General features: G+C 54.6%; 1 protein-coding gene across 1 annotated transcript in view; it reads left to right on the top strand.

The window, feature by feature from the left end:
• PROM1 (prominin 1) overlaps positions 1-24,571 on the top strand; it is a 103,283-nt gene extending 78,712 nt beyond the window's left edge. The window contains exons 12-23 of the mRNA XM_056130369.1: positions 1,897-2,020; positions 5,822-5,925; positions 6,509-6,593; positions 8,847-8,993; positions 9,554-9,625; positions 10,508-10,600; positions 12,658-12,711; positions 15,288-15,368; positions 16,508-16,576; positions 17,936-18,028; positions 22,961-23,076; positions 24,499-24,571. Coding sequence (XP_055986344.1) covers positions 1,897-2,020; positions 5,822-5,925; positions 6,509-6,593; positions 8,847-8,993; positions 9,554-9,625; positions 10,508-10,600; positions 12,658-12,711; positions 15,288-15,368; positions 16,508-16,576; positions 17,936-18,028; positions 22,961-23,076; positions 24,499-24,553 — 1,093 coding nt within the window. The 3' untranslated portion in view covers positions 24,554-24,571. The remainder of the gene's footprint in view (positions 1-1,896; positions 2,021-5,821; positions 5,926-6,508; positions 6,594-8,846; positions 8,994-9,553; positions 9,626-10,507; positions 10,601-12,657; positions 12,712-15,287; positions 15,369-16,507; positions 16,577-17,935; positions 18,029-22,960; positions 23,077-24,498) is intronic.
• The last annotated feature ends 18 nt before the right edge of the window (positions 24,572-24,589 follow it).

Genomic DNA, 24,589 nt, shown 5'->3' with positions numbered 1-24,589 from the left:
TCAGGGGACAGAATAGGTGCCTTGCCCGCTCGAGGCCGTGAGTTCAGTCAACAACAGTTACAGCCCCAGTGGCCCCAGCATTGAGCCACAAGACTCACCCTATCATGAGGCTGAATGTGACGGAAGTGGCCTCCTGCCCAAGCTCTTCTGAGGAGACCTTTCTGAAAAACATTATAAAGGTTCACTGTCACTATCCTCCCATTGTTCATCGATTTGCTTGAGTGGGCCCAGTAACGTTGTGAGACTTGTTACTGTGTTTGCCAGGCTTTTCTGCGCGGGCAAGATACTCTCGGTAGCTTGCCGGGCTCTCCGAGAGGGACGGAGGAATCGAACCCTTCTTGGCCGGGCCAGCTACGCACAAGGCAAACGCCCTACCCGCTGTGCTATTGCTCCAGCCCATTATAAAGGTTATAATGTTTTTAATATAAATATAATATAACATTTTTAATTGTAAAGGCTGGGGCGAGGGCACAGAAGGTAGGGCACTGGCCTTGCACACGGCATACCCAGGTTCTATGCCTGGCACCCCACACCCCCCCACCCCCAAGCCCCACCAGGTGTAATCCCTGAGCACAGAGCCAGAAGTAAGGCCTGAGCACCACCAGGGGTGCCTCTTCCCCGAAAAATAAATTACAGACAAAAGCAAGAAACTCACCCACTCACCCGTCCATCCCTCTGCCCGTCCCACTTCACCATCACGAGTGCCCTCTCCCCTCTCCCTGTGCAGCTGTCTCAAGGGAAGGTCGGTGTTGGCTTTCCTGCCTAGCTCCCTTCCTCCCCGGCCCACCAGCCCCCTCCCGTCCTCTGCTTCTCCCAGCCACCATGTCCTCTCCATCTCCAAGAAGGGGCTCTTCTGTCCGCTGGCCCTTCTGGAGGGCGCCCGCCCTCGGGACAGTAGGCAGTGCCAATGCTTGTCCAGCCCCTTGAGGCTCAGCTGTCCTCCCAGGTCCTCGGGCCCGTAGCTGGCCAGGTTCCCGCCGTGTCTGCTGCAGGCTCGTGGGCGGCCGGCCACGCACTTGTCTTCTCTGCCCTCCCCGAGCATCGGGGGCCTGGCACCGACCCCTGCCTTCTCAGTGGGTCCCCTCAGATCAACCGAGCACTGTGTGAGGTGGGCTCCGAGTCACCTCGGATGCCTGTCAGGAGGCTGAGTGCTGACAGTTGTGCTCCCCGAAATAAAAATGGTTAGGTGTGTTTATTGGGCTTGGAGAAGCTGGGGGGAGGGTCCCTGCTGTGCATCTCATGGACCCTCAGCACCAAGAATAAGCCTGGGGCACTTCTGGGTGCGTCTCCAAAGCGAACAGAGTGTTCTTCCCAGGGAAACTGGGTATGTTCTACCTGTCCTCAAGGACTCCCTCTTCTGGGTCCCCGAAGTGCTTTGGGGGTTTCTCCAACTGCCGTTCACGCTGCTGTCGGCCCCTCCTGTAGCCAAGCCAGCTTGGCCCCTCTCACGCCCAGGGCACCCTCCTGCCTCGGGGCCTCATGTGCTCTGTGCCCTAAGTGGATTCCCAGACAGCCTGCAGCCGTGTCTGGGCTGCAAGATCAGGCACCACATCACATGGGTCCCTAGGCAGGGGTCCCGGATGAAAGAGCTCAGAGCTTCCTCCCCTCTGTCCCCGCTCCAGGACCGCCAGCCCCCTCAGCCCTCCCAGAGCCCAAAACAGCAGGTCTGGCCACAGCAAGAAGCATCAGTCATGCTCAGATGTAGGATGAATCTTTTTTTTTTCTTTTTGGGTCACACCCAGCGATGCTCAGGGGTTACTCCTGGCGGTGCTTGGGGGACCATATGGGATGCCAAGGATCGAAAGGGGTCGGCCGCGTGCAAGGCAAACGCCCTACCTGCTGTGTTATCGCTCCGGCCCCGGGTGAATCATTCTTAACCTGCTTTCCTCTCCCCAGCGGGGTCGGACTCAGTTTCCTCGTCTGCTGGATAATGATGGTCTTTGTGCTGCTCACTTTCATCCTCGGTGGCAATGTGCAGAAACTGGTCTGTGAGCCTTACCAGAACCGGAAGCTGTTCCAGGTAAGTGGGACTTCCTCTCGAGCCCACTAGGAAGCGGCTGAGCTGGAAGCCGGCCTGTCCCCCCCCCACCACCAGAGCGGGGCGGGGTGTCTCTCTCGAGCCTCACGTAGGCTCTTCTGGAATGTGTCTCTCCCCTTCACTTGCCTCTTTGCTTGCTTCTTCCCATTTGGGAGAAGCCTGTGTTCTCTCGGAAGCGCCTTTTCCCCTCCCTCTCCTCTCATGTCTCTCTAAGCAAATTTTATTCAGTAAAATGTACCTTGTTTCACTGGGAAAATTAATTAATTAATTAATTAATTGAAAAAGCAGAAAGGATGAGTAGGTTGGGTTTCATTCACCATGTCTCGACACTCCTCTTTGCCAGGTTGAGAGATGGACAGTGGGATTCTAGCCATGGGAGCATTAGTAAAATCCGGGACTCGGGGTCAGCCCTGGAGGCAGATCATACTACATGGGGTTAATGAAATCCTCCACAGTAGGGGTGGGAGAGATGGTACAGGGGTGAAGGCAGGCTTGCTCTCCATGCGGCCCACCCCGATTTGCTCCCCGACTTGATCCTCTGCATCGCATTTGGTCCCCAGAGCGCCTCCAAGAGATAAGTCCTGAGCACCACTGGCAGTGCTCCCCCTAATTCCCCCAAAAAACAGCAACAGCAACAACAACAACAAAAAATCTCAGGGCCGAAGCAACAGTACAGCATTAGTACAGGGTAGGGCATTTGCCTTGCACACAGCCGACCCGAGTTCAATCCCTGACATCCCATATGGTCCCCCAAGCACTGCCAGGAGTAATTCCAGAGTGCAGAGCCAGGAGTAATCCCTGAACATCACTGGCTGTGACCCCAAAAGCCAAGTAAATAATTTAAAAAAAAGGAAAAAAATAGATCTCAGCAGTAGTTCCAGATGTGCCTCAGACATCAGGGACTTGATTTTGATTCCTGGGTTCCTTCTTTGTTCAGGAGGTTCCTTACTACCCTCAACCTCCAGTGTAAGGGCTCGAACCCAGAATCTCACCCACATAAGATCAGAAGCTCGACCGCTGAGCTACACCCAAGCACAAGCCTCTGGCGTTTTCAAGACTTTCCCAGGTGGCAGTGGCACCCAGACAAATGAGGCCCTGCGTGCTAAAGAAATTAGGGCTGAAGTGATTGGACTTTGGGTAGGACACTTGCCTTGCACGTGGCCAATCCGGGTTCGGTCCCCAGCATCCCATATGGTCCCCAAGACCCTGCTAGGAGTGATTCCTGAGTACAGAGCCAGGAGTGAGCCCTGAGCACCACCAGATGTGACCAAAATGTTAAAATAAATAAGAAAGAAATGGATAAATCACAGGCCTCAACGGCTGAGGCCTGTGCCCCCTGGAAATTGGATGAAGCAGTTAGGAATTGGATTCAAGCTTTGCTTTTCCCCCGAAAATCAACAACAATGGGCCCTGTACAACCCGACAGAGGTCACCCTACGTGGGGTCCTAGAACTGAAGGAGGGTTGCAGAAAAACTGATTCAAAATAAATGTATTTCAAGTTATTTAAATAATTTTGAATACATTTATTTTTCTAATTTATTCTAAAAATAAAATAATTGCTTTAAAATAAAGTGTGGTTAGCGGGTAGGGCATTTGCCTTACATGCGGCTGACCCGGGTTTGATTCCCAGCATCCCATATGGTCCCCCCAGCACCGCCAGGAGTAATTCCTGAGTGAGGAGCCAGGAGTAGCCCCTGAGCATCGCCGGGTGTGACCCAACAAAGGGGAAAAAAAGTATGGTTAATTATGAGTAAATGTTTGATTTATATGCCTATTTTACATATGAGAGGCCCTGTAAAACTTGATCGGGTGAAAGGGGTTTTCGAGTGGAAAATTGTGGAAGCCCTGGGCAGACCCACTGGTCGGCTATTCTGACTCAGTCTGTTCTCTGCCCTGCGCTCTCTCCTGATTTTAAGTGTTTTCTCATCTGTACTTTTTCTATCTTTTCCTAGTTTTGACATCAGATGAGTGTTCACGGTGAGAGTTTCGCTTGTTTGATTTGGTTTTGCGTCGCTTTGGTTCTTGGGCCACACCCAGCGATGCTCAGGGTTTGCTCTGCTCTGCTCAGGAATCACTCCCAGGGTACTTCGGGACCACATTCAGTGCTGGCGCTGGAGCCAGGGCTGCCAAAGTCACGATCCAGTTAGAAACTGAACTCCAGTGCTATCATCCCTTCAGTAGTTTAGAATTCCTGGAGCCCAAGCTCTACGCCACTGATATTCTAGGATTAGCACACCATGTTGGATGGGGTGTAAAGCAAAAGCCTCAATTAAGAAAATTTTAACACACAAGGCTTAACCTAGAACAATGTGTCAGTAATCTCTTCTACAGGGCTCGATGGGTCCATGGTGAGTTACAACAATCTTCACATGCTTTCTCCTAAGGAAATCTTTTTCAATCTTTTTTTAGCAAATTATCCATAACAAGCAATATAAAATCAATTATCGATGGCCTGCTATTGGGGCAGACTTGGATGGAAGGTTGGGAAAATTGGAAATAATGGTGGTGGGATTGGTGTCGGAATATTGGATGAAATAAATTATTGTGAGCAACTTTATAAAAATTAAATTTGACTTATTTAAAAAAGAAAAAAGAAACCCTGGCTAGCCTTGTGCAAGACAAGTACCTTAGCCCCTCTCCGGTCCTTTCGTTATTTGTTTTTAAAGTGCTGGGGACAGAACCCAAAGCCTGACAAAGCAAGCAATTCGCCTCTTGAGCTGCATCTCCGGCCAGGTCACGGTGTTTTGTTCCTATTGGGCTTTTGTTTTGGGCGGTCCAACATGGTGGTAGCTCAGGGACTACTCCTGTTCCAGTGCTCGGGGAGGGTGCTCTTGGGTCTGGGGCTCAAAGCTGGGCTGCCCAGAAATCCCATGCTCTGGCCCTTTGGGCCGTGTCCTCGGCCTCTCCACGGCCTCTTCACTATTCATCGGTGGCGTGCATTAGAAACATTCATTCATCAGATCATCTCCATTGGGCTTCTTAGTGAGAAATCATCCGTCAGTCCCTTGATGGGGTGGGGTGGGGGCGCTGGGTTTGTTCCCCATCCTCCCTAGGAGCACTGATCCAGGAGTAGCCTCTGAGTACCACAAGAGGTGGCCCACAATCCTCGTACCAGTTTTATTTATTTATTTATTTTGCTTTTTGGGTCACACCTGGCGATGCACAGGGGTTCCTCCTGGCTCTGCACTCAGGAGTTACTCCTGGTGGTGCTCAGGGGACCATATGGGATGCTGGGAATCGAACCTGGGTCGGCCGCATGCAAGGCAAACGCCCTACCCGCTGTGCTATCTCTCCAGCCCCGCGTACCAGTTTTAATAGGTAAATAAGGGCTGTTCCAGATGACACGCATGTCCCCTGCTATGAAGCTGGCGAATTATCCCACCCTAAATCTATACTGTGTGCTGTGCATGGGCAGAGACAGAACAGGTTTGAGTTCATTTTGTCTAGAGAAGACAGTGAAAGGCGAGGCCGTTAAGCCCCCTGCCTTCCCATTAGCTGTTCTGAATCAAACAACCTCTGTTTCTCTCTCTCTCTACCCCCCCCCCCCGTCCCACTTCTGATGTGTTTTTCTACTAAAACAAAGTGTTCTCAAAAATTTTAAAAAAAGCAATTTCAGTCATTCCCATTGGTCCTACTCAGCAGTCAATTGCTTTTTTCCCAACCACCGCACTATTATGCAAAATCATCATGATATTAAAAAGCCCCAAGACTTCTGTGTCAGAATATTCGTTCTACTCTACGTCTGCATTAGTGCAAAACGGCTGTTTCCTCTCTTGTCTCAGGTTCTGGACACGCCGTACCTGCTCAACGAGCACTGGAAGTACTATCTCTCGGGACTGATACTGGATGATTGGGAAGTGCCTCTCACTTTTGAAGAGACTTACAAGTACGAAGAAGTGGACCGTGGCAGAGGGGTTGTTGCTTACAACAGCTTTTCAGAATGAGGATTTTGCTTTCAATGCATCCCGTGCCTCAGAGGGTTTCCCGTGTGAACCGAGTTGCTCTCCAGGATCTAAACAGCAGCCCTGCCCCCTCGGAACCGGGTGGCCCCAGCTTCCTGTCTAGAGACCAGGAGGACTTCGGGGGAGGCTGCTCCATCCCAGACCATGCTTGGCAGGGAGCAGGGGTGGCCGGGTGGCCCTTGGCAGGTTCCAGTTTCCTTCACATTGACGTCCTCGAGTCGTCGGTCTGGGCGCCGCTGCTGCCCGTGAAAGTCTTGAAAATGCCAGAGGCGTGTGCTGGGGGGTAGCTCCCCGATAGATCTCTGGCCTTGCATGGGTGAGGTCCTGGGTTTGAGCCCCCGCACTGGAGGCTGAGGGTAGTCGGGAACCTCCTGAATCAAGGAGCCCTGAGCCAGCAAGTAGCTCCACGGGGACGCCGGGGTCGGAGAGCCACCTCCCCGCCTCAGTCCCCTGGTAGTGGAGAGGCGACCACGGGCCCACCAGGTCTTACTCTCTGCTCCCCCGCAGGCACTGCAAGGAGAATAGAGGGGCGTATGCGACGCTGAAGCTAGAGCACAAGTACAACATCAGTGACATGTTCAACATCGAAAAGGTGTGTCACGGGCCACCCCACGGCGGACGTGCTTCTCGCTGGCCTTTCCCCCGCACCTCCCCCCCCACACCCCAGCCCCACCCAACACCCCCCCGGCATTGCTCAGGGGTTGCTCCTGGCTCTGTGCTCAGGGACCACACCTGGTGAGGTTCGGGGGGCCATGAAGGGTGCCGGGGGTGGAACCCGGGGTCAGCTGTGTGCAAGGCGAGAGTTTTTCCTGCTTGCATCTCTCTAGTCCCCAGGGACCATTTTACAGTGACACCTAGTACTGCTACAGGGTGTGTGGTCATCGGGTGGTCGTCAGGACTGCCCTAGCACCAGAGAGACAGCACAGAGAGAGCCCCATAGGGGTGACCGTGCTTCAACCCTGGCCACTTCCCAGGGCCCCCTGAGCACCTCCAGGAGTGATCCCTGAGCACTGAGCCAGGAGTGCACCCCCCCCAAGAAACCAACCTGTTGATCACTGCGGCCATGTCTCCCCCGAGACCCTCACACAGACCCTCGAGCCTTTGTGGGGGAGGATGGACTCACCGGAAAGGACTCCCATGGTCCCCCCGAGGATCCAAGCTCCTGGAGGGACTCAGCCCGCTGCTATCCCAGGAGACTGGCGCTCCGGGACTGCATCCCCTCTCACGGAGGACCCCTTCGAAAGGCGGGTGACAACCCGCTCTGTGTCCCAGGTCTTCATTTGTCCCGAAGGGTAGTGGCCAGGCCCCAGCCAGGTGTTCTGTGTGGTCAGAGGTGCCCCGCACCCCTTTCCCCCGCCCCCTCCCGCTCCCGCAGGCCCAGCAGGGGAGGGTCACAGGCATTCTCTCTCTGAGATCTTCCTCCATGGAGACACCCACCCAGGGACACAGAGGGTAGCTACACCCCCCCCCCCCCACCCCGCCAGCCCCCAGCTTGCCCACAAAGACCCAGCGACGGCCTTCCAGGGGCTCCCGGGGTCACGCAGTTGCTCAGATGGGAAGAGGAGGACCTGAGAGCCATGGACAAATTCCCTGCTGGCCATTCTTCCCGGCCTGAATGCTCCTAGCACCTCTGCACAAATAAAAACTAACTTGGGAGCAGTAGAGACTTCCTTGGATTTCCTCTTGGCTTTCAGAACCATTTTTTTGTTTTGTTTTGTTTTGCTTTGTTTGCTTTTGGGGTCACACCCAGCGATGCTCAGGGGTCCTTCTGGCTCTGCACTCAGGAATTACTCCTGACCGTGCTCTGGAGACCATATGGAATGCTGGGAATCGAACCCAAGTCGGCCGCACGCAAGGCAAACGCCCTGCCTGCTGTGCTATCACCCCAGCCCCTCAGAACCGTTTTGGGGGGACTTCTTTACCCCCTCCTAGGCTCACAGCCTCTCCGTGGCCCACCTCCAAGTCCTGGTGCCACCTCTTCTCCCCTTTCCTCCTGCCCTGCCCCTCCTTCCTGGGGCACCACCATGTGCCATAGAAACAGGGGATGATGGAGGCAGGGCATTTGCCTTGCATGCTGTCGGCCTGGGTTCCTGCCCTGGCACCCCAGAGGCTCCCCCAAGCCTTCCAAGAGTGATCCCTGAGAGCAGAACTAAGAGGAAGCCCTGAGCACTTCTCGGTGTGACCAGAAAAATAAACAACCACAAAAGTAGATGCCTTCGGGGCCAGAGCAATAGTACAGCGGGCAGGCCGTTTGCCTGGCATGCAGCCGACCGGAGTTCAGTCCCCCGCATCTCATAGGGTCCCCTGAGCACCTCCAGGAGTCATTCCCAAGTGTAGAGCCAGGCACGACCCCCTGAGCATCGCTGGGTCTGACCCAAAAAGGAAAAAAAAAGGTAGACACCTTCTTCCGCTCCATGAGCCATCCCATCTGCAGCTAATAACACTGCCCCTCCCCCTAGTGCCACGACCTCATGCCTTGCTCCCCTCCAAGTCCAGAGTCCCGCCTCCTTCCTCAGGGGTCAGCGCCAGGCCCATCTCTGCCCCTGCCTAGAGCCACATCCTCCCAGTTGCCCGCCTACGGCCCTGCCTCAAAGGCCTCTGCCCACCGCGCCTGGCCCCCTGGCAGTCCCTGCGACTGTATCTGGGTGTCAGCCTCATCCCTCCAGCCCCGAGCATGGAGCTGCTGTGCCTCTGTCTCCCCTCGCCCCCAGGTCTCCACGTCATCGTCATCATGGGGAGGCTTAGAGGGAGGCAGGGAAGCGGGCGAGCAGAGCCCCTGGGGCTGCCGCACGAGGCGCTCAGAGGGCGAGTGCCCTTCTCCATGGCCGGCCTTTCTGTCCTGCAGGTGACTGGCCCGATAAGCCAAGAGTTTGAGTACCTGAAAATCAACCTGAGCAAAGTCGTCCTGCTGGACGACAGTGGGGTACAAGGCCTGAGGGACTTCAGTGCCATCGGAGTCCAGGACATCGATTACGGCGTTTTCTTAGCTGAGGTATGCCCTGGCCTGCTGGAATGCTGGACATGTGGGTTTCTTTTCTCCCCCAGTTGTTGCTGTATTTGTGTTTTGTTTCACTGTGATGTGTTTCACATACTGTCCATTATTCCCAAGCGGGCCATTTCCTCACGGGCAGCATCGCCACGTGCCGCGGTTGCCATCTCTGCCGCCTTCCGCGGTGCCAAGACCCCGCCGCACTCTTCGCCTGCTCCCGTGCTCCCCTCCTTCCGTTGAGGGGCGCCTTGGCCCCCGCCTCAACCCCCCCCCCCCGCCAGCCCAACTCCGCTGTGTCCATGAGGCATCTGTCCCGAAAGTTCCTGACCTTTGGCGTCCACTGGCCCGGCCTGGCCCCTTCCTTGAAGCCCAGTGTTTCTTAGAAACGTCACGCTGGGACATTATCACAGCATCAGCACCCTGTCTCCTTTCTGGTGGGCTATCTCTGGGCTGCTGCTCTGGGCTCCCACAGGCACCTCGTCTGCAGGCTCGCGTGGCGGCTCTCTCAGGGCCAGGAGTGCCGTGGCTATGACAGGTCCTTGATGTTTTTGCTTCTCTTGTAGATAAATAAATCTCCCACCAGAGGGAATCTTCTGTTATTTGCAGCCAAAGTGGAAACAGAAATCAACAATTTCGTGAGTCCATAGAGTGGAGGGAAATGATCGTCCTAGACCCTGGGTACAGGGAGGTGGCCACTGACGTGCTTCCAGGCACCCCAAGCCCCTGGTGATTCCTGAACTCCCCCCAGCCCCTGCACCCCAGCCCGAGGGTGTTCTGGGCTCTGGAGGCCTCATGGCTTCACCTGGGACCATTTAGCCTCCTCGGCTCATCCAGCACCACATGCACCCACACACCCACGCACACACTTGTCTGCACACACACGTGTGCACTCACATATACTTGCACACACATGCACAGGCACACACTTGCCTGTGCACACACACGCATACATGCACACACAATACACACGCGCACACGCAGACACTTCCCTTGCAGTTTCCAGGGCCCGGGAGGGAGAGCCCACCTGCTGCCTGGCTTTACCGTCCCGGGGGATAGGGGAAGGCAGCGACACCTGCCAGGCCGCCCGGCTCCCCCCTCACCTCCCCTGCCTGCCAGCAGCTCCGGGGCCCTCACCAGGCTCCCTGCCGAGAAGCTGCAGGATCTGGAAAGGAGGCCTGAGGGGCGGGGGAAGCTGTACCCCAACTCAGCCGCACTGTGGCGGCCGCTGGTCTCCTGAGCAGCAAAGTGGGGCCACGTCCACACTCTCAACATGGCCCCTGGGGTCCTGCTCCGTCAGATGGGGACCCCTGTCCTGGGTGGAGCAGGAAGGGGTGGTGAGCCCGGATCACTGCTGAAAGCGTTGGTTCTGCATCCTGAAGTGGAGTGTCCCTTGGGATGGGGTGTCTGGGCACTAGCCCTCCAGGGGCCACCTCCACCCGTGCATGGGGAAGCGAGCCCAGAGAGGGGCTGGGCAGGGCTGGGCAGGCCGCTGACCTGTGTCTCTTTCCACCCTCGAGCCCCAGGAGGCCATGCGGGAGACGCTGCTGAGGGAAGTCCAGGAGGTCCGGCGCATCCACCGGGAGGTTCTGGTCCCACAGCAGCAAGCTTCGGTACGGCGCTGCTCCGCACTCCCCCAGGGCCCTGCGCCCCACGCTGCCGAGACAGACTCGGGCTCTCGGGCAGAGGACGCTCCGTGCTTCCCCCCCCCCCGCCCCTTCTCTGCTGCTGTCCCCCGCTCGGCCCCCTCAAGCATCAGCAGTGAGGGGCCGTCTGGGTGGTCTCCTCCCCTGCGGCCCCCGTGCCCTGCACTCAGCTCCAGGGCTGATGCCTCTCTCCAGAATTCCTCTTTCTTTCTCTCTTATTATCCTGGTTCTTTTTCATTTTTTCCCCTCCAGTTTTGATTTGGGGGCCACACCCAGTGGTGTCCAGGCTCAGCTCTGTGCTCTGAGCTCAGCAATCACTCCTGGCATGGTTTGGGGACCAGATGGGGTGTCAGGAATGGAGCCTACATGCAGGGCCAGTGACCCCCACGGTGCCATCTCTCGGGCCGTCATTCCATGATCCTGCCCCTTGGAGGGGCACCCGTGTCCTCGATGGGCAGCATTGCACTCTCCTCTCTCCCATCCTGTTTCAGACTTTCTTCTCCTGCCCGTTTCTTGCCCCGATGCCAACGGGAGGACATAGAAGAGAGGCGTCAGGCAGACCTGGCTTTTCAGGTTCTTCATCCCACAGCGCTGGGGGCCTCCTGGTTCCTGGAGATAAAGGGGCTGAGAAGGAAGAACGACTGCGGAAAGGGAGGGGCTCATCCCTGCAGGAGGCTGGGCGGGAATTAGGTTGCAGTTTGTGGGGGTTTGGACATGGGCCACGATTCACTGACTCCAGCTCCCACCCTTGGTTTGTTTTAGCCTCTACCCTCTTTCCCTCTACCCCTCCTGACATTCCTTCTTCATTTTCCCCTTTATCTGTCTTGGGGGCCACTCCTGGCCATGCTCTGGGTCTGCCCCGGCTCTGGGAGTCATCCCCACAGTGCTCGAGGGACTGTGCCTGGGATCCAACCCGGACCTCTTGCGGGCACAGCAAGAGTGCTCCGCCGATTGGGCAATCTCTTTGGCCCTCTTGACTTTCTGAATCATTCTCTGCTTCCAAAGTTCTCCTGTTAAGTTCTCTTCATTTGTCTGCTGTGCTCAACACAATTCATGGCACTCATTTATTCCAGGCACAAAGTGGGCGGTGCTTTAAACTGGATTTTGTGGTTCCTTCGAGACTGATCCAGCTCGGCAGGCCTCTGTTCATTTTAGAGCCAGAAACAAGCGGTTCTGTTGTTTAGACTCAGTCTAAACCAGCACCTATGTAGCTCCCACCCCCACTGCCTCCACCTGTGACTGTGTTTAGAAACACAGTTATCAGAACACAGCTGCACCCACTAATTTACACTTGATCCGTGTCGTGTCACTTTGGGACACTGTTGGGTTGCTGTTGGGACCCGGTGTGGCTGCCTCCTTCTGCCCTGACAAATCAGACCGAACCTCAACCCGAGGGCTGACTTAAAAGGCGGTGCCGAGGCTAGAGTGCTAGCATAGCAGGTAGGGCATTCATCTTGCACGTGGTTGACCCGGGTTCGAATCCCAGCATCCCATATGGTCCCCCGAGCACCGCCAGGAGTGATTCCTGAGTGCAGAGCCAGGAGTAACCCTTGAGCATCGCCGGGTGTGACCCAAGAAAAATAATAATAGTAATAAAAGGTGGTGCCTGGGGCCAGGAGACAGTGCAGTGGTCACACACTCCACTCCTACCATCACACCGTCTCCCATGCATGGCCGGGTGCAGCCCTACCAGCCCCCACTGGGGTGCCCTGGGTGTGCCCGCATGAAGAAGGTGCCCTCCCCTCCCCTCCCCACACAGTGGCCGGTTCAAACAAACCCCACTCAGGAGCATGCTTGAGCTCCTGGGGGAAGGTGTCCTGCCTTTTGCAGCCTAAGGCCCGTGCCTGGCCTTTCTCTGTCTGTGTCTCATACCCGGGGCTGGAATCTGCTCTTTCCACTGGGAGCAGCTGCTTCTGAGACACAGGCCACCGGGAGGCCAGGGGAGTGGTGGGGAGCCCGAGACCGGCGGGTGTCCCGGGTGCTTCCTCTCCCAAGCGGGGTCCTGCTCTCTCTCTGTCCTCCAGCGCCGTACAGACCAGAGCCTTCGGGAACTGCAGGGCACAACCAATAACTTGGAGGTAAGATGATTCCATTCTTGTTATGCAAAAACAAAAATAAACAAAAAACAAAACAAAATAGATTTTCCAAGATGTTGAGGTTTTGGGTTCCATTTGCAGATTTGCTGTTTTCTATAAATAATTGTATTGAAGTCATAGCTCATTCTAGCTAGTCAGGGTCCTGAACCGCCGGCCTCAGCCCAGGGATACTCCACTGTTCTACAGGCGTGGGAAGCTTGGGTACCACTGTGTGTCTCTTTGGTTGGAGCCGCCGACCTCGGGGCTGGCAGCGGGGGAGGCTCTGGTCTACGGGTGCAAGAGAGGTGAGGCGGGCTGAGTGACCGTACAGTGGAGAGGGTGTTGGCCATGCACATGGCCGACCCAAGGTCAATCCCTGGCACCCGTCATGGTCCCCTGAGCCCCACCCGAATAATTCCTGAGTGTAGAGCCAGAATGAAGCCCTGAGCACAGCCAGGTGCCAAGGAACAAAAGCTGGAGAGACCCTCACGTAAGCCACGCTGCATAGCCTTCCACCCAGAGCCACGGGTTTGAGGCCCCCTCGCTCAGGCACCCACCAAACCCTTCCCTCCTGCTCACCGCAGTCTGCTCTGATGGTCGACGTCTTCATTGGTGTTTCCTGAAGTTCATCCTTCGCTTTTGTTTCTCTTTCTCCCACATGTGAGCCAAATCCAGCCTGCGGACTTCCTCCCGCCCTGTCTGGGCGGCTTCACCAGCCCTAGTCCTCTGGGTCCTCCCCTGTCCTTGCACCTGGCAAGGTCTCCCTCTCTGAGCCGCCTGCCAGCGTGCCAGACCCCCTGGCCTGCTTGCCTGACGGTGGCACCGAGGGCGTGCTGGGCTCTCGGCCACTGTGAATAGTGCTCCAACACACACGGGGTGTGTTTAAAAGACACCGAGTTCTTTGTACTTTTAAATGGTTTCATCTGGGGGATGGGGGGCAGTGAGGGCCACACTCGGTGGTGCCTGGGGCTTCCTTCTGGCTCTGCAGCAAGAATCGCTCCTGGGGTACTCCGGGCATCGTATGTAACGGCAGGGATCAAACCTGGGTCCACTGGACCCCACCCATTATCCTGTCAGGGCCTGCTGGGGGCTTCTAAAGGTGCTATCAGGATAAAATGACAGACTCGGCCGCTGCTTATTTTATTTATTTTGACATTTTATTTCATTTTATTTTTTTGCTTTTTGGGTCAACCCAGTGATGCTCAGGGATTACTCCTGGCTCTGCAGTCAGGAATTATCCTGGAGGTGTTCAGGGGAATCAAACCCGGTCAGCTGCCTGCAAGGCAAACGCCTTACCCCCGTGCTATGGCTCCGGCCCCACGCTGCTTATTTTGAATAGGCGTGTGACTCTCTCCCAGCACGGGTGCCAATGCCTGTCTCACCAGGCATGCTTGGCCCACCCCAGCAGGATGCCTGGCCAATGGTGCTGTGCCCACATGCCCAGGCGCAGGCATTGCCCCCGGCCCTTTCTCTGAGCTCACTGTCCCCACGCCGCTCAGTGGTGCCCCCCACAAGCCTGGCTCATTAAGTCTCTTGCCTCCGAGTGTCCTAGTCTGAGGGAGCCAGACCTGCCCGGGCCCCCTCGGTCCTCAGGGATGTGAAGGTGCCCAGGCAACCAGCGCTTACCCTCACCCTGTCCACGTGGGATTGGCCAGAGCCCAGCCCAGGCGTGGTCATGAAGGTCACGCTCCTGGACCTTCTATCCCTGGTCCTGTGGGGAGCTGGGCTGGGAGGATCTCCCACCACGATGGACACAGTCGGTCGCAGGCCACGCCTGCCTGCCCACCACCAGTATGCGCCATGTCCATCCTTCCTGCCCGGCGACTCTAACCGCAGCCCCTCAGCGGCAGAAAACTTCCTTCATGGCCTGCCCGGGTCGTGGGGCTTCTCTCCACACTTGAGGTGTCCCCCCTAGAGACTCCCCCTCAGGGAGCACTTCTCATTTCACTGCCTGGGGCCTCCCCCTGGGCACCCGGAGTGAGGACAGAGTGTCCTTCGTACCTGCAGATCATGTTCCTCACAGACCTCAAGGAACCACAGCTGGGGGCACCTTAGCCATGGACTCTGAGTTCTCCAGGCCAGTGCGACCCTCATCCCTAGTCACGTGACTGGGCACAGAAGGTGCACTGGGGGAGAGGAACAGAGGTGGCACCAGCCTCAGGTCCTGGCAAGGTGGGCCACTGTGTTGCGGTGACCGGTTCTGGTGGGAGGTGAACAAGATGATGCTAGCCCCGACCTCACCCTGAGGGCTGGCATCCGGGCTCTGTGGGCCTGATCTCCAGCCTCTGCCCCCCTGCTGGCCAGGCAGCACCACTCAACACACACACACACAAACACACACACACACACACACACTTACACACACATACACACACTCACACACATACACACAACACACACACATACACACACATACACACATACACACACTCACACATACACACACTCACACACATACACACAACACACACACACACACACACACTTCCCACCCCCTGGACCAGCAAGGGAGGGGGCGTGAGCTGTGACAGACGCAGCTTCTGGTGCCGTGTCTGAGTCTCTGCCCGTGGCCTTCCCAGGGGAAAGTGGACTCCCTCATCTCCGCCCTGGAGTCTGCGCAGAAGTTCATAAACATCAACGCCTCTTTCGTTGTCCGCAAAGTAAGTTCTCTTGTTTCCCCCTTTTCTCTCTCAGTGTTTCGGCCACTCCCAGGCTGACTCCTGGCTCTGCATCACTCCCGGCGGGACTTGGGGGGCTGAGCCGGGTGGGCCGCGTGCAGGTCAGGGCCCTCCTCTGGGCTACCTCCAGCAGTCTGCTTTCCGAGAATGACTCCCTCGGGGTGGGCGTGGGGAGCGGACTCAAGGGACTGTGCCCCATGTTCAGTGCTGGCACCACACGCGTACCCCAGCACCACCCGGTGTGACCCAAGGTGTCAGCAGTGTCAACCCCAAGCCATCAGGCCCACAGAGCTGGGCCAGGCAGCCCATTAGGCACCGCTATGGAGCCAGCCCCAGGAAACCATGCTGATTCCTAGGGTTCGGGGTGTGTCTCCATGACGCAGCCCCCGAATCTGGTCCAGCACTGCTGGGTGCAAGTGCAGCCAAAGGCAGCAACACTTTGTCAATACCCGTGTGTGCGTGTATGTGTGTGTGTGCATGCATACGTGCCTGCATGTGTGTGTATGTGTATGTATATGTAGGTGTGTGTGCATGTGGGGCTGGGACGATAGCACAGCGGTAGGGCATTTGCCTTACAAGCGGGCAACATGGCCGACCCGAGTTCGATTCCTCCGCCCCTCTCGGAGAGCCCGGCAAGCTACCGAGAGTATCTCGCCCGCACGGCAGAGCCTGGCAAGCTACCTGTGACGTACTCGATATGCCAAACACAGTAACAGGTGTCACAATGGAGACGTTATTGGGCCCACTGGAGCAAATCGATGAATAACGGGAGGACTGTGACTGATATCCGTGACCGCGTGCATGTGTGTGTCTCTGTGTGTGCATGTGCACGCGTGTGCATGTGTGTGCATGTGCACGCGTGTGCATGTGTGTGCATGTGAGTGCGTGTGTGTGCATATGTGTGAGTGTGCATGTGTGTGCTTGTGTACGAGCATGTGTGTGTGTGTGGGTGCGTGTGTGTCTGTGTGTGTACGTGTGTGCTTGTGTGTGCATGTGTGTGAGTGTGCATGTGTGTGCTTGTGTACGAGAATATGTGTGTGTGTGCGTGCGTGTGTGTCTGTGTGTGTGTGCAAGGATGGTATAACCACCTAGGTGCTTTGCACTCTCTCACTCTTTTCCAGGAAATTAAGAGATACATAAACTCCATCATTGCGCACTTTGAGCTCTACCTGCAGTGGGCCCACAGATCGGTGAGTGATCTCTGCCATCCACACGCTATTTATAGGTTGGGGTTCAGCTAGTCGCTTTCAGGAGCCAATCTAGCAGCGAAGCCAAACCCTCAGCTCTTCGTAGGAGAGTTCAGGGGCCTTGAGGAAGGTACAAGACTCCACACACACACACTGCGCCCTCCAGGGCCCCCTCTGGGATTTTCCCTCCCGCCCATCCTCACCTCACTTCCTTCTTCTTCATCCAAGAGTCCTGAGGGGACCGTGGATGAGACACTAGGCTTGCTCTACCAGCCTTGGGCCAAGGAGACATTTCTACAGAGCTGCCTGTGATACTGGGGTCACCTCAGGGATGTCTCCAGGGAATAGCCAAAAGGGAGATGCAGAAAAGCAACCAGGGGCAAAGTTGAGAAGAGAGAGAAGAAAGCCAGCTTGAGCCTGGGGAGCACCAGGTCCTTACCAGGGGGACAGAGATGGGACAGCAGGCAGGGGGCGTGACTGGTCTGCAGTTGACCCAGGTTTGATCTCCCCTAGGGACCCCCCAGCCCCACCAAGAGTGAACCCTGAGTGCACAGCCAGAAGTAAACTCTGAGCTCTGCTGGCTGTGGCCTCAAAACAAAAGCAGAAAAAGAAAAGGCGAGAGGCAAGAAATTCAGGCTAAAGGGCGGAAGCAGAGGCCGGCGGGCAGGGCGCTTGCCTGGCACACGGCTTTCCAGGGTCCCCTGAGCACAGAGTTACCTGAGTACCACTAAATGTGGCCCAAAAACAAGAAATTCAAGCTAAGGTGCCATGTTGGGCACACGTACTTCATTCTTTAATACTCTGGGGATTTTTTGTTTTGAATTTCATTTTTATTATTTTGGAACTGAATCACAGTGAGATGCACAGTTACAGAGTCGTTCATGATCGGGTTTCAGTCATGCAGTGTTCTGACACCTGTTCCAAACTCGTGCACCTCTCCCACCACCAGTGCCCCAGTTTCCCTTTGCCCCCCTTCCCCACCTCCATGGCAGCCACTTTTCTTCTCTCCCCCGCTCCCTTTCCCTCTCTCCCTCTCCCTCTCCCTCTCTCATTCCTCCCTTCCTCTCTCCCCTCCTCCCCCTCCCCCACCCCGTTTCTCCACCTCCTCTCCCTCCATCCCTCTCTCCAGTGCTTTATGGAAGGCTGGAAGGATGGGCCTTACTCTTGCAAAACCACAGCGGGACCCTGGAAACAGGCTCAGAGAGAAGCAGGGTCTCACTTCCAGCGTCCACTCGGCTCAGCCAGGCTTAGAAATCAGCTTCCAGCGGCCTCTCTTGAGGCCTGGGTGTCCGTCCCCTGGTGGAATTAGGGGAGTTGGGGAGTGTCCCCGAGTGTGTCCGCTGTGTTTCTGTCCCCGCGCAGATCACAGAGGAGGTTGCGGCCTGCAAGCCCGTGGCCACTGCCGTGGACTCGACCGTCGAAATCTTTCTGTGCCGCTACCTCACAGACCCCGTGGTAAGTGGCCCTCATGCCAAGGGAGAGGAGGCCACCCCTGCATGCGTGCCCGCACCCCCGAAGCCAAGCTGTAGTTTGCGCTCCAGTGATTTCAAGGAGTCGTCGCATCTCTCTAACACAGAGAATGCACTAATGAAACAACGTGTGGTGGACAAGTTATGACAGACCGGGGGTGGCAGGCCCAGCTGTGTACCTTCCGGAGGGCCTTAGGGATAGGGGCCAGTGACCCCAGGAGAATGGCCCAGGAGAGTTCACAGGGCAGCGATTGTTCGTACCCTAAAGCCCTCAGAGCAACAATGCCTGTAGGATCTCTCCACATGCTCTCATGTGCCATCTGTGTAGTGTAGCACGAACCCTCCAGTCATACTTCGACAGAAAACCAACTTACAGGTTCCAACAGCCTTTGAGATGTTGTGATTGGTGGGTAAGCTCCAAGCATCAAGTTCTCCCCCCCCCCCCACCTGGTTCCTGTGGGAGTCCTCCCTCCCCTCACCAGGAGCACCTCGCTTCCCCTCTGGTCACAATAAAGACCAGGATCTTCACCGAATGCCCAAAGTCCCCCAGACTGAGTGTCTTTCCACACAACCATCGCTGGACTATTCTCCCACTCTAATATACGTCTTTTCTTTCATGTCTTAAAAAGTAAAAAAAAAAACCCTCAAATACTTGATTCCCCCATGCCTACCCCAGGTCGTTTTAAATGCCTTGGTCTCTGCCTGGACACCCAATCCATGTTTTTCTTTGCCTCCACGCTAGATTCTTCCTGCCAACTCTCTCCAGCTTGTGTAGATTCTTCCTGCCAACTCTCTCCAGCTTGTGATCTAGTGGTGGGGAAGACAAACTCTGTGCAGAGTCCACTGCTGTACTTTCTGAGTTTAGGGACTTTGCAGAATCGTTGCATGCACTTCCTCACCCACACTGTTGGGGAGCCTCGCCAGCTCCCTGTGAAGCCCTTCTCCTCACCCCTCATCATATCATCAAGTGCTCACTGATAACTGCCAACTCTTTCAGACTCAGGGATCAACTCACACATTCTGTTTCCTGCCCCAGGAATTCTTTCCTCTGCTTCCTGGTTGGATTGTCTTTGTTTTTCCTGGTTGTTTTCCTGGTTGGACCATAGAGCTTTGAGCTAGTCCTTCAGAGATTCAGAGAGGTCCTCGAGGTTGGAATTGTACGTGTGGTCCTCCCCACACATACAATGTGGAGGACCACACATACACATGCACTTGCACATACACACACATGCACACACACGCACATACATGCACATGCACGTACACACACACATACTCGCTGGAGTCTAAACCACTTGATGTGCCCTCCATGTTATCCCCATGTTCCCCCACAGACGTGCCTGCAGGGTGTCAGCCATGTGCCCCTGCCCTCCTGGACGCCTCTGCCGCCACACACCCACTGCTCCCGTGTTGGGGTTGGACTCCCTTACCTTAAGAGGGCAGGATCCCGACTGCCCCAGCGCCAGCTTCCTGGCTGCCTCCCTCCTCCCTCAGCTCCAACCCGCTGCGCCCCCCACTGGTGGGTTAGGGTGAGACCTGCCTTAGGGGAGTCCCACCTTAGTCTGGTGTCATCTGAATTGACAAAGTCTGCACTGGCTCAGACATTCCTGTTATTTTAAAAAAAAATACATATATATGTTTTATTTAAAAAAATTTTTCTAACTTTTTAGGGGCTAGAGAGATAGAACAGTGGGCAGGGTGCTACAAAATCTGTTTTAAAAGTTTAGGGACCAGGGGCTGGAGTAATAGCACAGCAGGTAGGACGTTTGCCTTGCACTCAGCAAACCTAGGTTTGATTCCCAGCATCCCATATGGTCCCCTGAGCACCGCCAGGAGTAATTCCGAGTGCATGAACCAGGAGTAACTCCTGTGCATCGCCAGGTGTGACCCAAAAAGCAAAAAAATAAAAAACTAAAATAAATAAATAAATAAAATAAAATAAATACATGTTTAGGGACCAGAGGGGCGGAGCAATAGCACAGCGGGAAGAGCATTTGCCTTGCACGTGGCCCACCCAGGCTCGATTCCCAGCATCTTCTATGGTCCTCTGAGCACTACCAGGAGTGATTCCTGAGTACAGAGTCAGGAGTAACCCCCGAGCATCACCAGGTGTGACCCAAAAAGCAAAATAAAATAAAATAAAAGTTTAAGGACCATAGAGCTAGAACAGTGGGCGGTGTGCTTACCTGGCATGTGGCCAACGGAGGTTCTATCCACAGCACCCCATAGGGTCCCCCAAGTCCACCAAGAGTAATCCCTGAGAGCACCAAATAAAGGTGTTGGAAGGATCCTCCCAGGATGGGAGATGCATGCTGAAAGTGCACTATAGACAGAACATGATTGCCACTCAATGCCAACCACAGGACCCAAAAGGAGAGAGAGAACAAAGGGGAATGCCCTGCCACAGAGGCAGGGTGGGATGCGGGGGAATAGGGGTGGGAGGGATACTGGGATCAGTGGTGGTGGAAAATGGGCACTGGTGGAGGGATGGCTACTCAATCATTGTATAATCAAAACCCAAGCACAAAAATTCGTAAATCTACAACTGTACCTCATGGTGTTTCACTAATAAAAATTTTTTTAAAAGGGGAGGGGTGATTCCTGAGTGCAGAGCCAGGAGTAAACCTGGAGCACCACTGGCAGTGGCCCCCAAACAAACAAATGAATCATTTTTTCAGTTCAAATAAAGAAATGAAGCCCTTATGTTTTTCCGGCTTGAGTGGCTCAGCTCGGGACCTCTCTCCCGGGACGGAACGTGGCTGTTGCTTGCACGGCAACCTCCTTCCCTCCTGCTCTAGCGTTCAAGTCCCTCGAGCGGTTCTGTTGTTTTTGTTTGCTTGTCTGTGTGTTTGTTGGGGGGCCACACCCAGCAGAACTCAGGGATTATTCCTGGCAGGCTTGGGGGACCCTGTGGGAGGCTGGGAATCGACCCTGATTGGCCTCATGCGGGGCAAACGCCCTACCCACTGTACATCCCTCCTGCCCCTTCTACAGTCCTTTAGAGTCTTAATTGCTCCTCTGAGGATTGAGGCAGGATTGGAAAGGATAGAGTCCCACCCAGCTCTCAGCCTCCACAGCAAGGGCGGGGGTGGGGAGCACAGAAATGAATAAATCTTCCTCAAACCTGGCAGTCATGCCCACAAACTGCCTCTGGTGTCTGATAAGCTCATTAACCAGCCATGAGCCGGAGACACAAATAAATCTCGGTCTTCCGATCAACAAGCTGCAGAGATGCCTCACACCTCAAAGCCGCCTTCCAGTTAAAAATTAACTCCAGTTTTATCACCCCACTCATCTCATACTCTACACCACTGATGTACCGGGAGTAGCACACCACATTAGATGGGACACAAGGTAGAAGGCATGCAATCTCAATTAAGAAAATAATAACACGCAAGGCTTGGAGGATAAAACAACATAACATGAGGCTGACACCTAAGGATAGTAGATACACGGGACAGGTAGATTGCTCCATAGCTGGAAGCCTGCCTCATGAGCAAAGGGGAGAAGGCACCTGGAATAGAGAAGGGATCGCTAAGGAAAAGATGGCTGGAAGAATCGGTCGCGATGGGAGATGTGTGCAGAAAGTAGATAAAGGGCCAAACATGATAACCTCTCAGGGTCTGTAGTGCAAATCATAATGCCCAAAAGTAGAGAGAGATCATGGGGAATCATGTCTGCCATGGAGGCAGGGGGAGGGTGGGAAAGGGGGGATATATCGGGGATATTGGGGAATGTGCACTGGTGGAGGGATGGGTTCTTGATCATTCTGTGATAGTAGCACAAATATGAAAGTGTGTAACTATCTCATGGTGATTCAATAAAATTAAATTAAAAAATAAAAAAATTTTCTTCTAAGGAAATCTTTTGGGAACATCTTTAGAGAATTATTCATAACAAGTACTACACAATAAATTATTTAGGGCCTGCTATTGGGGCTGACTTGGGTGGAGGTTGGGAAAATTCAAAGTAATGGTGGTGAGGCATAATGGCAGTGGGGTTGGTGTTGGAATATTGAATGTGATAAATTATTGTGAACCTTCAAAATAAAATTTAAAAAATGTTTTTTCAATGAACAAAGAGAACCCAGGGAAGAGAAGGGTTGTGGTGCCATGGCAGTCTATGCCCAAAGGCCAAGGCCTGCCCCATGCAACCCAACTCAAAGCAGGCGCAGGCAAGGCCGAGCCGGAGGGTCTGGCCGTCACTGACGTGCCCAGCGCACCTCTCACCTCCCTGAAAGGGAAGGGCTGGGCAGGGGGAGCTCAGGGTCCTCAGAGTAGCTGTGGCCCAGCAGTGCAGACGTGACTCCAGACCCGTAGTTACAGATTCCAGAGCAGTCCTGGTGTGAACATGTATGAGGATGCCCCCCCCCCCACACACACACACCCAGGGTTGTGCTGATACTGCGCAGGCCAGTGATGTGTCCTGGGGCCCAGCACCCTCACCCCAACCACCTCTCAGCTGCTGCTTATGGGCCAAGTGGAAGAGGCGGCATCAGGAAGAAGGACGTTGGTGGAAGCTGACACTGGTGGTGCCCCGTAGCATGCCCCCTGCTCGGGTGCAGTGCAGAGCCAGAAAGACCCACGCCCTGAGCATGGCAGCCTTAAAGAACCACGCACGTAGCCCACCGGCCTGTCCTGCCGCCTCCCTGGCTCCCCAGAGGGGCCTGGCACTGGAGCAAGCCCGGAGCGTCACCTGGTGTGACACTCCACCCCCAACGCCCCACTTCCGCTCAGAAAGAGTTTGCAGAAGGTTTCAGAGCACATGAAAATGTTTACAAATGAAAAGGTACTCCCTGAAGAATTTCCGGGGACATCTGCCCTGCTGCCCCAGCCTCCCCCCACAAACCCTGGCTGCTCTCCATTTCCCTGCTTCAAGCCTTCGAGTCAGGACTCATCACTGCTGTGTTTCCCTCTAGAATCTGTTCTGGTTCAGCCTCGGAGAAGCCACCTTTTTGCTGCTTCCGGCTCTGATTTTTGCCGTCAAGCTGGCCAAGTACTACCGCCGCATGCAGTCAGAGGATGTGTACTATGAGTGAGTAGCCCGTCGCAGAGAGCTGGGGAGCTAGGCCTGGGGGTGGGGGGTGGGGGCTGCCTTTCCTACCTTTCCTGGGACGCAGGAGACTGGCTCCAGTGGAAGGAAGCCCGTTTTGCCTTTTTAAAGCAGAGGGTCAGCAGCTCCCAGCCTGCCCGGCTTGGCTCCCTGCACGACTGTCTGTTGCTTGTCTTAGCCCTGGCCTTCCCCTGGCTCTATCTTGGCCACCATAACCGGCTCCCTCTTTCTCCTTTGCAGTTCTTCTGTGGCGGACACTTGGCACTACACTCTCTAGCTGCGCTTCCTCCTTTCACTGGGCTGTCCTCTGCCTTCCGCCCTCACCAGGAAATTGCTGCCCACAGGGTCTCACTTCCTCTCCTCCTCCCTGTGCTCCTCCCGCTCTGTTAGCGGGGTGAGCGGTGCGGCAGCTGAGTGGGAAGGAGACAATTGCAAAGATGCTCAGAACTCCTTTGGGTTTTGGTGGGGATTTCTTGCTTTTTTTTTTTTTTTTTTTTTTTTTTTTTTTTTGGAAATTTTGGTTGCATTTGATTGTGCTGGAAAAAGCATTTATCCTTTTCTTTTTGAATTTCTTTTGGGGCCACACCTAGTCAAACTCAGGGCTTACTCTTGGCCCTGTGCTCAGGGATCACTCCCAGTGGTGCTTGGGAAATCATATGGGGTTCGGGGGATTAAACCTGGCTTAGCCACACGCAGGTCAAGAGCCTTACCCACTGTACTATCACTCTGGCTCTTCTTTCTTTCTTTCCTTCTCTCTTTCTCTCTCAAAGAGAAAGACTCCTTCCTTCCTTCCTTCCTTCCTTCCTTCCTTCCTTCTTTCTTTCTTTCTTTTTTTCTTTTTGGGTCACACCCGGCAATGCTCAGGGCTTACTCCTGGCTCTGCACTCAGGAAATACTCCTCCTGGCAGTGCTTGGGGGACCATATTGGATGCCGGGGATCAAACCTGGATCGGTTGCATGCAAGGCTGATGCCCTATCCACTGTACTATCACTCTGGCCCCTCTTTCTCTTTTGCAAATCATGTACAAAAGATGAGACTGGGCAGTCATTATATATTCTCTGGGGGGACTTTTTAAACTAAATTATTGACATATGCAAAGTTTGTAGCAACAGTAAGTGCACTCAGAGCAAATAGAGAGCGTTGTGGAAATACTGGCTGGATGGAGGAAGATTTCAGACTCTAAGTTGGTTGGAATATGACATCATTGTGTGATATTTGGATTTTGAAGGGCACAAGCGGTAAAATCTTTACCTTTCACCCTGTGGTTTTACTAAGTTGTCCCATTCTCTTCATGACTCATTGTCTTTATTGTCTATGATGTAAACACTTCAACTCAGAGGTAACATAAATTTTGTTTTGTTTTGTTTTGTTTTGTTTCTTTGGTGTATGTATCTGTGTTACAGTAAGAGACATGCTATTTGGGGTTTACATAGACATTATCCCATGTGGAGTCAATGAACAGTTTCTAAATACATGCAGATACTCCAGTCGAGG

The sequence above is a fragment of the Sorex fumeus genome, unplaced genomic scaffold (assembly GCF_029834395.1).
Source record: "Sorex fumeus unplaced genomic scaffold, SorFum_2.1 ptg000077l, whole genome shotgun sequence".
Taxonomy (NCBI): Eukaryota; Metazoa; Chordata; class Mammalia; order Eulipotyphla; family Soricidae; genus Sorex; species Sorex fumeus.
Note: the sequence above shows the minus strand (reverse complement) of the source record. Positions and strands in the feature narration are given on the sequence as shown.